Here is a 14751-nt window from a genome sequence, read left to right as displayed (position 1 = left end):
TCAGTTCAACGGTCACTGATACTCGATTAGGGCCACAAGTGCACTGACATGGGTTGAAAATTTTCCCTGATCCGAGGGTGTAATTGGGTCAGATTCTGACGGTTTGAATCCTTATATTTAGACCTGCAAGTGAACGACTCAGTTTACTTAAGTTTGCGTTTATTTTTAAAGATATTCGCGTTTCTCACACACTTCGTTTCGAGCTCAAGTTGTGCGTTTCTGGATATTATTAGGACTTGATTTCTGGATGGTTGTCAAGTCCAACAAGGCGGTCATATTCGTATAGTTTCGTAGTTATCGGACTTTCGACGTGCGGTCCAAGTCCGATACAGAGTTTCGATGTACTCCCGAGAGCAACCGGGTTTAGAGATTGATTCTAGATTTCAGGGTAAAGTAGCGTCAATGATTCTACAAGTTTTGGGTCTTGCAGATCGTATTTAAAGTGATTAGTGCTAATTTCACAGATACTCTAGTCTAGCACTAGCTAATTCTCGCCTAATTTCTAAAGGATTTGGTCCTGAGTGATTTCTGCCTGAGGTGATACTCGGGCCTTTGTACGGATTTTTTTGAGACGTTACAGAGAATAACGTGGTTAAGCCATGTAGAACACTATTTATAGTAAGTTACGAATTTTAGGGAGTTTTAGTTATAGTTTAATTCTTAAACTTCTTTCTAGTCTTAGTATCCTTATTTAAAGGGTTGTAGATTACTTTATTTCAGCTATCAATCAATCAACAAGTTTCTTTCATATATTTTAAAATTATTTTTATTTATTTTCCTCGTGGATTTGAGAAGTCTCTGTAAAGAGTTTAGAGAAGCTCCGTGGATTTGGAGTAGTTATCCTTGAGGAAGACGGTGATCGACCTCATCATGTTCATCCCTGCGTCACATGGCAAGATGTGATTTGGTGGGGCTGTAGGGTGTTAGAGATGGGCCCTACTAATCACATCTCACCACATCATCACATCAACGGTGAAGGTGGTGCAGGCCTTATTACGTAACCTCCATCCTTAGGTTTCTTGTATCAAATTCACACGATTGGAAAGTGTATTCGTGTGTACAATCTAGGTTATAGCTCATGCTGCGGCCTTTCCTCTTAATTGTCTCGGTTAAGTTAAAATTTCTCATCTTGATTTACAAGCTGTTTGATAGTGTAGACATGAGCTCGTTTGAATTCCAAAAGTTGTTTGACAATATAAATTTATAGATAAATGACATTAAAGTAATTAAATATACAATTTTGTTGTGTTTTGAAATCTCTATCTCTGATTTGATTGAGAGTGAAATGTCTTTTTTAGTTTTTTTAAAGACAAAAGGCCACACAACATATGAGAGAACTTTTTAAAGACGTTCAGAGCTCCCGTAATGATTATGAAGATTCCGAAGATATGAAGATCAAACTAATATTTGAGCGGATATGCAGTAATGGATTGAGGCCCGATGGAAATCTTGAGGATCCAGTCCCACCAATTCCACAAATATTCAAGGGCACAATAAGCGAAAGATAGAAGAGATAGCTTTGATTGAGCTAAATTTAGATACAATAGTGTCTTGAAATTTTTGACATACAAAACCATCTATATAAAAGTGGAGATCTGAAAATGGTTTCAGGTTTAGGGAGATCTTCTATGAGAAGACTATAAAAATCGTACCTGCGAAGGATTCTACACCAACAAGGAAACCCAATGAGAGTTTTGCCATGTCTAGAAGTGATAAAAGTAGAACATGATAAAAAGCTCTAGGCCACACGCTAACACAATTTATCTTCTTTATATTTACATTTATCTTAGTATATAGTCTAATGTAACTTTAGTCATGACATATATCACTATTATTCAACGCTACCGCTATAATACCGTAAAAATAATATAATTATCCACAACCTTCTGTTGTTAGATTTTGATTAACAGAGTTCTTAATTGAGAAATCAAATCTTTTGGTCACATTCCACTGACCATCCACTTGGACTGTCTGTTCATTTAGACAATTCAGATATTTATCTTTTGTATGTTTCTCTATTTTTTTTACCCTGCTACTTGTAATAAGTGTTGTTCGTAAATTAATAAATTGACGTTCTTTTAACCTTCTTTTGTTTTATTTGTCCATTTTTATTCATTTGAAAAATATATTGACTACAGTTATTGATAAAATAAAAGTATTGAACATAAGACAAAAAGACTTCATCAGGAAAGGATAACCCTTATCCTTCTACAAATCACTTGATCGTTGTTACGATCGTTGGTTGAGGCGATAGCTGGATCCCAGAATATGGTCTTAATTGGTCAATCTCAACGTAGGGCATAAGCATTTAATCAAACATTAAGTAAAGTATAAATCTGACACACCCACGCTTTTTAAACTCACACATAAATTGAATACATGTCCCCATCCACACATGTGATCAAGTGGTTGATTGAATTGCACAAACAACCCTCACTTACCTTCCCATTGCACGAAGGCTTTGGTAGGTAGGGGTGTACATCGAGTCGAGCTGGCATCGGCTCGACTCGGCTCGGTCAACAGGCACACCCAGCTCGGCTCAGTGATCGAGCCATAATGTCCAGCTCGACTCGGCTCGGTCAGCAGATCGGATCAGTTCAAGCCTAGTTTGAGCTCGAGCTTTCAAGCCGACTTTGAGTTCGAGTGCTTACCGGCGAGCAGGGCAAGCGACGGGCGGACTGACAAGTGGCGGCAGGAGGAGGGCGAGCAATAGGTTGCAGATGGTCGGGCAGGAGGAGGGCGAGTAGAGTATGCAAGCAGCAGAGCAGACGATAGAGCAGGGACCACCAGAGACCGGACAACGCAGGGCGATGAACGGGCAGACAGCCAAGTAGGGCGACAGTGAAGGGTCGGTCGCCAGTCGAGCAGAGAGAGAGAGAGAGAGAGAGAGAGAGAGAGAGAGTAGGGACTAGGGTCGCTGGTCGAGCAGAGGCTAGGCCACTAGGATCGTCGGTTGAGCACGACAAGTAGAGAGAGAGAGAGAGAGAGAGAGAGAGAGGCTAGGGTCGCTGGTCGGGCAGGATGAGCAGAGAGAGAGAGGCAGAGAGCTAGGGTCACTGGTCAGGCGGGATGAGTAGAGAGAGAGAGAGGCAAAGAGCCCGGGGTCACTGGTTGGGCGAGTAGTTTTTTTTTTTTTTTTTTTCAAACAAAAGGGAAATGGTAAAAGTGATTTAGGTTTTTTTTTTTTTTTTTTAAATTTATTATTATTATTATTATTATTTTATATAATTTGATTGAGTCGATCCAAGTTCGAACTATATATTGAACCAAATTGAGCTCAGGCCAGCTTGAACTCTGCTCGAACTCATTTTCGAGCTCTAAAAACCAGCTCGACTAGGATCGAACTCAGCTTCGAACTGTGCCAAGCCGAATCGAGCTTTTTCGACCTAAGTCGAGCGAGTTGACCGAGCTAGCTCGGTTTGTGTACACCCTTATTCACATGTCCATTGAGTTGAAAGTGTTATCATCATGAAATGTTGAGGTGGGCGTATCACAGCAACCATGTTAGAGTCAGGTTTTCACCATCAGACCCACAGTGTGTATTTGATGATTTATTTGAGCCCACGTACTTAGATGGGCCCAAATAAGTTACTCTGTTGGAAAGCTAGGTGGGGCCACCATGATGTTTGTGACAAATCCATCGTGTTCATCTACAAAATTGAGGTATATCCATAACTTAAGGGGGCCCTGTGAGAGGGGAATTTAGGGAAGGAAATGCCTACCATTGAAATCTTTTTAGGTCTACATTGATGTTTATATGCCATCTAAACCGTTTATGTGGTCATTAGGTCCACCTTAATGTTTATGAGCCATCCAAACGTTTTATGTGTTCGTTTCCACTTGGATGAACTCAAAAAACAAAAAACTTATCCTAATGTGAAACTTATACGGCGCTGAGCGATGTTTCAACGGTGGCCATTCAATCTCAACTCCTTCCTCTCGTGGCCCACTGGAGTTTTGGATCTACCATATTTTTTGTCTTATTTCCTAATACGAGGAGTAAAAATCGGATGGACGCTGCGGAGTTATCACAAGCATCAGTTGGACCCCACTCAGCTTCCCAGCTCGCGGAACTTTCTAGGAAAGGCCTTCAGTAGAAATCCGCGTCCATCCTTGCCCGTCGAATCTCTTGTAGTTCAGGGCTGCACTAATCAAATCTTGCCAGGTCATCTGACTGTTGGTGTGAGGAGCTGGATTCGCTGAGGCCCACTTCTGTTGGTGGGTGGTGAGCTCCTTACCTTCCAATCCGCGTCCCCTGCCCTTACCCAACGCAGCCGATGGTGAGTCGTGACAAATGTTTACGGGTTCATCGCGACGAACCAGAGATGTTTTCGATCTATTATATGTAATCGTCTGTGGTCGAAGTCTCCTTCGCTGTCCATCCGTTTTCCCTCGTCTGTCTTCCTCCCCTTCGCGTTTCTTCCCGAAGAAAAAAAAGAGGCCTCTTTTCCTGATCTTCGGCGATTCTCCTCCCAACCAATCTTCGATTTCTTGCCGTGTTTTCCTCTCTTTCAATCGCAAGATATTGCACGCCTCGATCCTTTCACGGGATTCTGGGGATTTGGAGACCGGAAGCTCCATTCTAAGAGAATCTGAGGTGATTTTTCTGTCGAGATTGTCAAGAACGGTAGCCGATTTTGTCTTCAAAGCATCTGTATTGGTTTTCAACGGGTCAGAGGCTTGAATCGTCGACTTTTTGCCCATTTTCAGCGGTCGATTCGTTTTGGAGGACGATCTGAGGTGTCTCTACCGAGTTTTTGTGCAATAGAAGGATTTTCCAGAGATCTAAGGGTGTTTCCTTCCGCTATTGGCGAAACGGAGAAGAACGGAAGACCGCCATTGGCGAAACGGAGAAGAACGGAAATTGTTCTCCATTCGTCTGACGGAATTGCAGCTCGCTTCTTGTAGGGAAGAACGGAACGGCTGTCGATTTGCGTTTTCTAGAATCATCAACTTGATTCGACCCGTTTGGCGCTCAAATCATCGATTGTCGTCTGTTTTTCTGGCTTGGAAGTAAGAAATGCGTGCTTCCGTAGCTCACTCTTGAGAGATCTGAAAGATCGAATTCGGACGATTCAATACCTGCTGCAGAATCTGTTTTTTCGACCTAAAACAGAGGAGAAAGGAGAAGTGAGATGATGCGAATGAGGACGAAGACCGCATCAACGCCAATGAACGGAAGTTCGGAAAAAGGTAGTGGCGGCAAATCGCACGCTGTCGATTGGGAGCTCAGACCAGGCGGAATGCTGGTGCAGAAGCGGAATCCGAACTCGGATCGAACTCCCGTCGTTTCTCCCACAATCAAAGTCAGAGTCAAGTACGGCTCTTCTCTGCACGAAATCTACATTAGCTCTCAAGCTAGTTTCGGTAATGTTCACATCCGCACTCGAAGATTCCAATCCCATTCCGGTAGTAAAAGATGCCTATCTCTCAACGCTGCTTATAACTGATGACATTGTGCTTTGATTGCAGGGGAATTGAAGAAAATGCTTGCCGGCCCAACCGGATTACATCCGCAGGACCAGAAGCTTCTCTTCAAAGACAAGGAGAGAGACTCGAAGGCTTACCTAGATACGTCAGGCGTGAAGGAACGGTCGAAGATCGTCCTGATGGAAGATCCAACGAGTCAGGAGAGACGGTACATTGAGATGCGGAAGAATGCGAAGATGGAGAGGGCGTCTAAATCCATCTCGGAAATAAGCTTGGAAGTCGACAAGCTCGCCGGCCAGGTATGAAACCGTTTGATCAAATCAACACCATTACTATTACAATGAAAAGGATACTAAATTCCTAATTTTCTCTCAGGTCTCCGCCCTTGATTCCGTAATCTCCAAAGGTGGGAAAGTCGCCGAGAAGGAAGTATTGAATCTGATTGAGCTATTGATGATGCAGCTGATAAAATTGGACGGTATTATGGCTGATGGGGATGTGAAATTACAGAGGAGAATGCAGGTAATTAATCGAAACGCTAATCAAGCTCATTGTAATCTAAATTCATTCGGTCTGTAATAAGTGATTTTCTTCTGCAGGTGAAAAGAGTGCAGAAGTACGTCGAAACACTTGATTCGATCAAGATCCGGAACGCCATGCCGATCGGTGTTGGTGATCTGCAACAAATGCCAGAGCGGAATCCGGCCTTCGCCCCTGTCATGATGACGACCAAATGGGAGACATTCGATTAGGGGTCCGCCCGTCGACGCCCACCATAGCCACTGCCATTGCTAAGCTTGATTGGGAGCTTTTGAGTAAGTCTTTTTTCCTGATGTGAATCCATATTATTATCAGATAAGCTGTATCTGTATGGGTTGTGTTTTTGTTTGTTTGAGCAATCTCTATTTTCCATATTCTTTCCTGTATTTAGATATTTAAGGTTGTTGTAGCTCTCTATCTCATTTGATCCATCAGAAATAAAATGGGTTAATGATGATTGTGATGATGTTTTATATATGTGGATTTCAAATGTGGAGCTAGGACACATATATCACGATCCGGACTGTTAATCTTCTTGCTCCTATGCATGATGGGCCAGTGGTGATAAAACAAAGTTCATTGATAGATGATCATAGGCCTTGTTATATCAGCCGAATTGTGATCCTCAAAAAGTTACCCAATCAATGGTTATGATTACCCAACTGGTTCTTTGTGTGGGCTGCTGACTCACCTGCAGTGGGGCCAAGGAGTAAATGGTTCAGATTTATTTATTTATTTTATATTTGTACCATGTATACCATGATTGAGTGCTTCATAACCTACTTGAATATTAGTGATTAACAGCTCTTAGTATAACCTACTTGAATATTAGTGATTAACAGCTCTTATGAAGATATTAAAAGGAGAGGCGGGCTCGAACCATATGATACGTCCTTACTTTATCCATTGGAATTGGGTTCTTTTCAATAATCTTAAGCGTTCATGTGATGGGGATCCTCCCTTGGATGGGGAATTAGCTAAAAAATATCAGATAGGATGAATTACTCAAACGACATCATGACCGTCCATTTTCAAAACAAAAGAGCCAAATTTCAAATGCTATTTATATAATTTAAGATATATTATCTGTTGTCTGTCTACGATGCAATACTGACGGTTTGGATCATTGGTAGACGACCCAGATTAAAAAATTAAATTCCCGATGTCTCGTATTTCAATGCGTCAGAATGTACTGGAGCAAACTTATTAATCGGATTCTTTGCTTGCATGTCGGGAACTCGCAAGTTGCGGAACACGGACAAACAATATTAAAAAATGCTTTCTGAGTTTGCAAGCTGACAATGACAGTAGGCAAGAAAAAGGGTTGTTTGACTGGTAGAAAAGGTTGTCCCGTACAATCTGGAAATTCACCCCATTGCTGAATAGAAGCAGCATACGTGCCGACACTGCACGTGTTTGTGGGGGTATGTGACCATGATTTGTTGGGGCCGACAGACGTGCCCTAGCCGATGAATTAGGCCATTGGGCTCTTCTGGTGGGCCATACTTGTATAAAGCCTGTATTTGGAAAACGTCTGCCCGTCCTGATGAGTGGACCGACCTGAAGATTAGGAATGTTCATGTTGGGGCCCATCTGATGCACGGATCAAATCATTCAAACGTGTGCTGCCACATCCTTGTGCGGATCTCTTTAATGTTAAAAGGGTTTCTTTATAGAATGGGTTATATAAATTCTATCAACGGTTTATGATATTCTTGCTGCTATGGAATAGGGCTAGCAATACGCTGGGCTTGAAGATTGGATGTACCGATTTTCATGCCAGCTGGTTAGTTAAATATCTGTCTCAGCCTAGCGCAGGTTTGCCCACCATCAAACGCCAGGCTCGTGTCCGGCCGCATTGTAACAATTACAATGGGGGCCTGGACCAGAATATCAGGCCCAATTAATAACCGGTCCATGTTAGGGCTTGAATTTCATGGGAAATGTTTGCTTTAAAACTGAAGAGTCTGATGTTTTACACGATTGCAATAGGAAATTTCACATATAATGGTATGGCCGTCCAAATGGTGGGTCCAAGTTAATTGGGTCATGAATCAATGGTTGAAGGCAAACTGTCTTCTAATTGACTGATTGCTTGCTTCTAATGGTGGTTAAAAAATAGAAAATAATAAAAGACTCAAAATTCAACAAATAAATATCCAGTAATTAGAGATTTTGGATCGTGATGTGGTGTTTATAACATATCTACAGAGTCCCATGACTTTTGCTAGTCTAATTTGTGTTTTATGCATGTGACGGATGCAATTTGTGACTTTCATGCGTATGAACGACCATACTCTACTAGAGTATTGAATAACTTCTCTCGGATATGCACCGATTCAGAATACACGTGGCATGGGTTAATTGAAACTAAACCGTCCAAATTGTGGGACCTTCCATGGGTAGGTCATGACCCAAAAAAATGAAAAGAAGTGGATGGTTGTCAGCTTTTGATTAATCCATATTTGTTTATTGAATTTTAGTCGTTGACTACTTTTCCGTAGAGCCGTCCATCAAATGTCAATCGGTTGGCCGGTTCAAATGTAAATTTGCATGTAAGTGTGGCCCACTTGATCAGTGATCGGTAAAGGACAATGTTATGTTCTCTCACCTGGCTTTCCTTTTCCTGGCCCTAGGTGGGGGCCGTGCAGGTATACCTTGCAGCGGCATCTTAAGGAGTGCGACTCCTGTTTGGGCTTTTTCTTGGACAGTCATTCTTTCTGGCCTTCTCCTCCTTTTGTGGGCTTCCCTTGCTACGCCACACTAATGCCACCAGGCTCAATGATTTTAGACTCATCTGAGTTGACTTGAACTCGGTTGAATCCGATCCAGTTAGTCACCATGAGTCAGCATTTTCTGGGACTAGGTCAAGTTCGATCCAATCTGCCACCACCAGTCACCATTAAAATACGGATGACTCTGCTCGACTTGGCTGAGTCAAGACACGACTCAGGACCAAGCAATTTGGTCTGAGTCTTAAAACGATGACCAGTTTGAAGAGTGTTCATCTCTACCTCTTTAGATGATAGCAGATGTAGCTGAGAACATGTTGATGGAATCATTGCGATTCAAAATTTTCTTTGGTGGCCCACGAATTAGAAGAAAGTCGTTTAGAGTAATAAATATTTCTATGAGGTTTTTTTTTTTCCTCCTAATAATCCTCCTGTCGACGTGTGCATAGAGGTGGGCATCGAGTTGAGTCAGACCGAGTTAGGTCCAATGTGACTCGATTCAGTATTTTGAAAACCTTGACCCAAACTCGATCCGACTCGGGACCAAGTCCAGTGGGCCTGACTCAATCCGAACCGATTATTGGCTGAGCTGACCCGAACTGAGTCCGACTTGGTTTCTCTGACCGAGTCAGATCGAATTGGGTATGATTCAGATAGGCCCGGATGCAACACAGCGGGCCAGGCCGATTAGAGCCATCCATTTTAATTAAAATAATAAAAAATAAATAAATACTTGAAAAATCGAGCTCGAGAATGGGCTGGGTGGTTGGACTGGTACTGTTGTGCGGACGAGTGGAGGAGAGAGAAAGAGAGGCAGAGGAGGAGCTCGAAGTCGGATAGGTGCCGGAGTAAGGGACGTCAAGATTGGGTTGGGTGCGGCGGTCGGTTGCTAGGGTTGGGATAGAGAGGGGAATGGGTTTCTTTTTTTTTTTTTTTGTATATATAATACTCGATTTCGGTCTGAGTCAAGTTTCGGATAGGATCGGATCGAGTTGGATCAGATTATTACGTAACCCGAACTTGACTCGGTTAGGATTCGGATCAGGGCGAGTCTACTCGATCCAAACTTGACCCTGGCATTCGGTTCGGGTCAAGTCGGGTCCTGACTAGCTCTACATGTGCATGTGATCGTATGATCTTTTCTTTTATATAAAATAGTTGAAAGAATCTCATGCAACAACATGAGAGATTTGATTGTGCGGGAAAACAATTGAATGAGGGGGGATTCTCCAATTGATAATGAAAAAAATTTTCAAACGGTTAAAATTCTATGAACTCAATCCATAGTGGTTCATAGATAGAGATGAGTAGATGTAATCACATAGAGAGAAAATGGAGTTTCTGATTACCTATTTGAGGAGAGAACTGTTTGTTGCCGGCAATCCAACGCTCAATGACAATTTACATCAGGATCGACCCACAAATTATCACTAGCCACTTAGTCAATCAATCTTCATTGGCATCAAAGCCAGGTTAAATAAAAGAAACTCCGTATCCGTCCCGGAGTGCTATTTCAAAAGGAGGCAGCTACTACTTCCGCAAATTCAACAAGCCTTGATGTAGAGTTTTCAATCAACAGATCACCAAACTCATTACAGTCATGGCTCCTTATGTCTAGCAGCCCTGCGTCATGACAGCAAGGTTCGCCACCTATTGAGTTTTATTTTTATCAATAAACAAGAGACGAACTACCTCCACTAGCGATGACAGATCAATGCTCATGTGAATAATCTCAGTTGGGGTTGCATTCAAAACCCCCACACCATAAACCCTTGGCAATCATTCTCATAATGCGCTGTGGTCTGCTTTTTTTAATTGTTTTTCCAACAACTCAAACCAGAGTACATCACTTGTAACATGATAGTGCTAAAGCTATATGGATTAAAGGGTTAGCACTGACTTAAAATTAAAGAAAAACCCCTAAAAACCAACACATATTTACTGTGATAATCAGGCTGCAAAAACTATAATATAAAATGGAGTTATAAGTTCAAAATAAAATAGATAAAAATGCAATATTACTACATATATAATATTATGCAAAAAATAATATAATTGTAAATATTTGAATCACGTAAGGAATTGATAGCAGACCCATTTACAAAAGCTGCGATTAATGTAAATTTCAGAAGACGTGTTTGCTATGAGTTTGAAAATTCAATAATTGATTAATTAAATCAAATTTGTTAGCAGGTGTCGCCATGGATGATAAAAAAAAGATCCTCGTATCACGGGATAAATTAAATCAAGTAGCAATTACTGTCAGAAGACATGTTTACTATGAGTTTGAAAATTCAGTAATTGAATAGTTAAATCAAATTTGTTAGCAACTGTAGTCACGGATGATTAAAAAAAGATGTCACAACGTAGGATAAATTAAATCAAGTAGCAATTACTATCACGAATGATGAAAAATTGATCATCATACCGTTGGATAAAAGGAAATGTGCAATTAAAGTTGCCATTGTTTTGGGTGCACAATAAAATTTGTAAAGCTATTATTATCAAGATAAATTAACAAACATGTTGAACCATTTTTGGTGGAAGAAAACTTTATGTAAGTGATATCGGCTATGATGGCTAAGTGGGATATATTGACATGTATATGTGTATGGATGTGTACGTGTGTGACCATATGACCCTATTCTATCCTTCCAAAATAGTTCAAAGACTCCAATAACAATAGGGAGAGAACCGATCGTGCAAAAAAAAAAAAATCAAATGAGAATAGTTTCTTCGATTGGCAACGGGAAAGGAAAGAATAAATTATCTCAAATAGCTAAAAACACCATGAGCCTATAAAATTTGAAATGGCTGAAAACACCATGGGTCTATAAAATGATTGCAGCCATGGTAGGCTTATACACACAGATGTAAGAGTTTTTGAGTATCTCTTTGAGGGGAGAGTTGTTTGTTACGGGCAACTTCGTTCCCAACGACAGTCGACACCTTATTCGACCCACAAATTATCACTATGCACTTGTTGATGATTGATCCGTAAGATTCCTATAAGGTGGGCCTTGTTGATCAATGATCTAGATTGACCTAGAGGTGGGATGATGTGATTGGGTAAACCATATTGGGCCCTACTACGTTGTGATACATCCAGAAATTTGTGTTAAGGGTGGAATGCTAGAAATGTGATACACACGAAGTATTTCAAAAAGACTAGGAGTACCAATTCGTGTGGAGCCTGTCTAACCTATATTAACAGGGATGAGTGATTGTAGCCCACAAAGGAGTAACATGCATAGGCTCGATTGTATTTTCTTTTCATCTCTCCTGCTAGGGCATGCGGACCTAATTACACATGCCTATATAAGATAAGCACACATCTCATGATGATCAATACAGATTGATGCTTTGTTAAGTGGGTCCCACAAAGCATTCCGCAATCCACTTCTGAAAGTGGGGCTCACAAGTGTCAAACTCTTAATCTATCACATTCATCAGGAAATAAAAAACACCCCAATAAAAATAAATAAAATATATCAATGGTTTATGTTCTTTAGGTGGGCCTGACAAGGATTCTACAATTAATTTTAGCCAGGCTCACCATACATTAGAAACATTCGACCTGTTTTTTTTTTTTTTTTTTTTTTTAAATTTTTTACACAGGCACACACACCCCCCACACACTCAGGCCGCAGTGGGATTTCACCACCTATGGATACTCGAACCCATGAAAGCCCACAGTAATTTCATTCCACTAAAATGTTAAAAGGTAATTTCGTTGTGTGTGAATTGTGGATTTGGAAATTCCCATTTCTTGATTTGGATGTTGTTTTCCACATTTCCTGATTTTCTTGAATTAATTGTTGATTTGGATGTGGTTTTCCACTAAAATGTAAAAAAGTTAATGGCCAAACAGCAAAAAGACATGTCACTCATAATTGTAAAAATTAAATTTAAAGCACTTTTTTTTTTCTTCCAATACAAATAAATTTCTATGTTATTTAGGAAAACCTTAGAAATGGAAGATAATTTCACGCCTACTCTTCTATTTTAATTTTATTTTTTTTCTAACAGGAGAAAGTATATTTCCATGAAAATTAATTTCTTTCCCAAGGTTTTCCACCTTTGCAGACTTCATTGGCCCAGAAACTGTCAATCCAGACCATATATTATTTCTAACCTGATAACTCAGTGGGTTTTGGTCAGTGGGCCTTGATTAAAAAAGAGTATTTTATTACTGCCTTAGCGGGCCATTGTACTGTACAAAGAGCTGTTCCATATCTCTTAGGACATTGTGTACTGCACATCATTTTACCAGTAAACAGAACATGTAACAGGATTTCAATTCCTGGCCCACTAGCCCATAGACCCAAAACCGAGTCACGAACGGAGACAATGAACTGATCAGGTGGTTGATCAGTAGAATAATGTGGGCCATCTTGGTCTTGGCCCTGGGTGGCCTATGGGTCAACCCCTAACCTGTCAAACAGGTTGGTGTTGAAGGCCCCACAGGGATGGGACAGGCCCATGGCTGATAAAAACTTAAGGCATGACCTCGGTTGGGCCTAAGATCGTGGTATTGCGTTTTTGTGGAAGCAATCAAAGGGACGGCCTGGGTGGTGCCCAGCAATGGCCATGGCTAATCTTGGGGTGGCATAGGCTCGGACTATGGCTCGACCATGGGTACGCACCAACTCATCACAAAAAAAAGCCCATTAATGGATATAGACAGTCTAACAGGGAAATGACCAAGGGTGGGTTCCATGAAAGACATCATTACTATTGTGTGGGCCCCACGTAAGTGTTGGCTCATCAAATAATGGGTCCTACTCATACATCTTTACATGATATAACAGATAAATGTAAGATGAAAATAGAGGGAGAAGATACACGTACTTACGTTGATCAATGGTGGAGATCAATTCAGTAAGACCGGTTTTCATTGATAAAAGTCTGTGGTTCCGTCCAACTTTATTAAAAAACAAGGAAGACTAGAGAACCACAGATGGAGGTTCTAAAATCAATTGAAAGGCCTTCATATAAGTGGTCCCATCGAAAATTATCATTATAGTGATGTAGAGCGGGTCACAAGCAATTTCATGGTAAAGATATACCAGAGAAGGGTTGATCAGAGGCAAAAATGATCCAAACCGCCAGGACCTTAAAACAGTTGTATCTCACAATCTTTGTTGCAAAGGATAATTTTGGATTAAAAAAATATAATCACGGAGCACATTCTTTATTTCCCATTAAGCTAGACTCTGGAAAATTTTCGGTATAAAATGGTAGAGTGCTTTCCTTCTTCCGCGTTAACAAACACCACTAAACATGGAATATTTTCCAAATTCTATGTTAAGTGGAAAAATTCAACATTAATGACCGGGCCCTAAAACTGTCCTAAGTTGGAGCTCATTCATCATTTAAAAGATTGTAATTTCATTATTTTTTATATCATCAGTCAATTTATTTTTAAATTATTAGAGATTATTTTTGCTTTTTATCGCCCGTGAAGTCAAGGAAAGCTCTGCAAGGAGTCCAGAGAGCTTTATGGACTTAAGAGTAGTTATTACCTGAGGAATACGGTGATCGACCTCATCACATCCCTCCCTGACACGGTCCACACACATGTGGTGACATAAAAAACACAAACATGGCCGAAACAAAAGGTTGGCCGGCTGATCTGGCAATCAGACCGCTAGGGAATGATTGTAACGTTTCACACCACAAATCTAATGGCTTAGATGGTTCCCAGTAAAGGGACATTGGTCGGATCAGTAAATGAATGGTTGACAAGCTTTGAACCCACAAACTGATATCCACGCGAGCCGTACAAAGAGAATTCGTAGAGTTGCCCAGCCAGGCAACAATATCTTTCCATGGATCCATTGCTAGTCAGCTACTGTGACATGGCACCAAAGACTCGGTCAGACCGACTCGTTTGCTCCTGAGTCATCATATATTTCCACTTCTAATAGATGGGGCCCATATTTCCATAATCCAGGCCGTTCGTCCATTGATTTGCATCTTGGATGGAGCACCCCCCCAAAATATTTTCCAAATTGAAATAATTCAGCCACTCATATTAGGAACTTGT

General features: G+C 40.9%; 1 protein-coding gene across 1 annotated transcript; it reads left to right on the top strand.

Moving 5' to 3' along the window:
- Positions 1 to 4356: 4356 nt before the first annotated feature.
- Positions 4357 to 6436, top strand: LOC131233326 (BAG family molecular chaperone regulator 1-like). The gene is made up of 4 exons (XM_058229997.1): positions 4357 to 5367; positions 5473 to 5729; positions 5806 to 5952; positions 6030 to 6436. Exons 1-4 carry the CDS (start codon positions 5136 to 5138, stop codon positions 6180 to 6182), a joined length of 789 nt encoding a protein of 262 aa, XP_058085980.1. The 5' UTR covers positions 4357 to 5135; the 3' UTR covers positions 6183 to 6436.
- The last annotated feature ends 8315 nt before the right edge of the window (positions 6437 to 14751 follow it).

This window comes from Magnolia sinica, chromosome 18 (assembly GCF_029962835.1).
Source record: "Magnolia sinica isolate HGM2019 chromosome 18, MsV1, whole genome shotgun sequence".
Classification (NCBI taxonomy): domain Eukaryota; kingdom Viridiplantae; phylum Streptophyta; class Magnoliopsida; order Magnoliales; family Magnoliaceae; genus Magnolia; species Magnolia sinica.
The sequence above is the reverse complement of the archived record's forward strand: the minus strand, read 5'-3'. Positions and strand labels throughout refer to the sequence as shown.

What these genes read in the sequence shown, in the direction of transcription:
- LOC131233326 (XM_058229997.1), top strand. Translation starts at nt 5,136, where the DNA reads ATGATGCGAATGAGGACGAAGACCGCATCAACGCCAATGAACGGAAGT. An exon ending in TAGCTCTCAAGCTAGTTTCG is followed by an intron (nt 5,368 to 5,472) that starts GTAATGTTCACA and finishes CTTTGATTGCAG; the next exon opens with GGGAATTGAAGAAAATGCTT. An exon ending in AATTACAGAGGAGAATGCAG is followed by an intron (nt 5,953 to 6,029) that starts GTAATTAATCGA and finishes TTTCTTCTGCAG; the next exon opens with GTGAAAAGAGTGCAGAAGTA.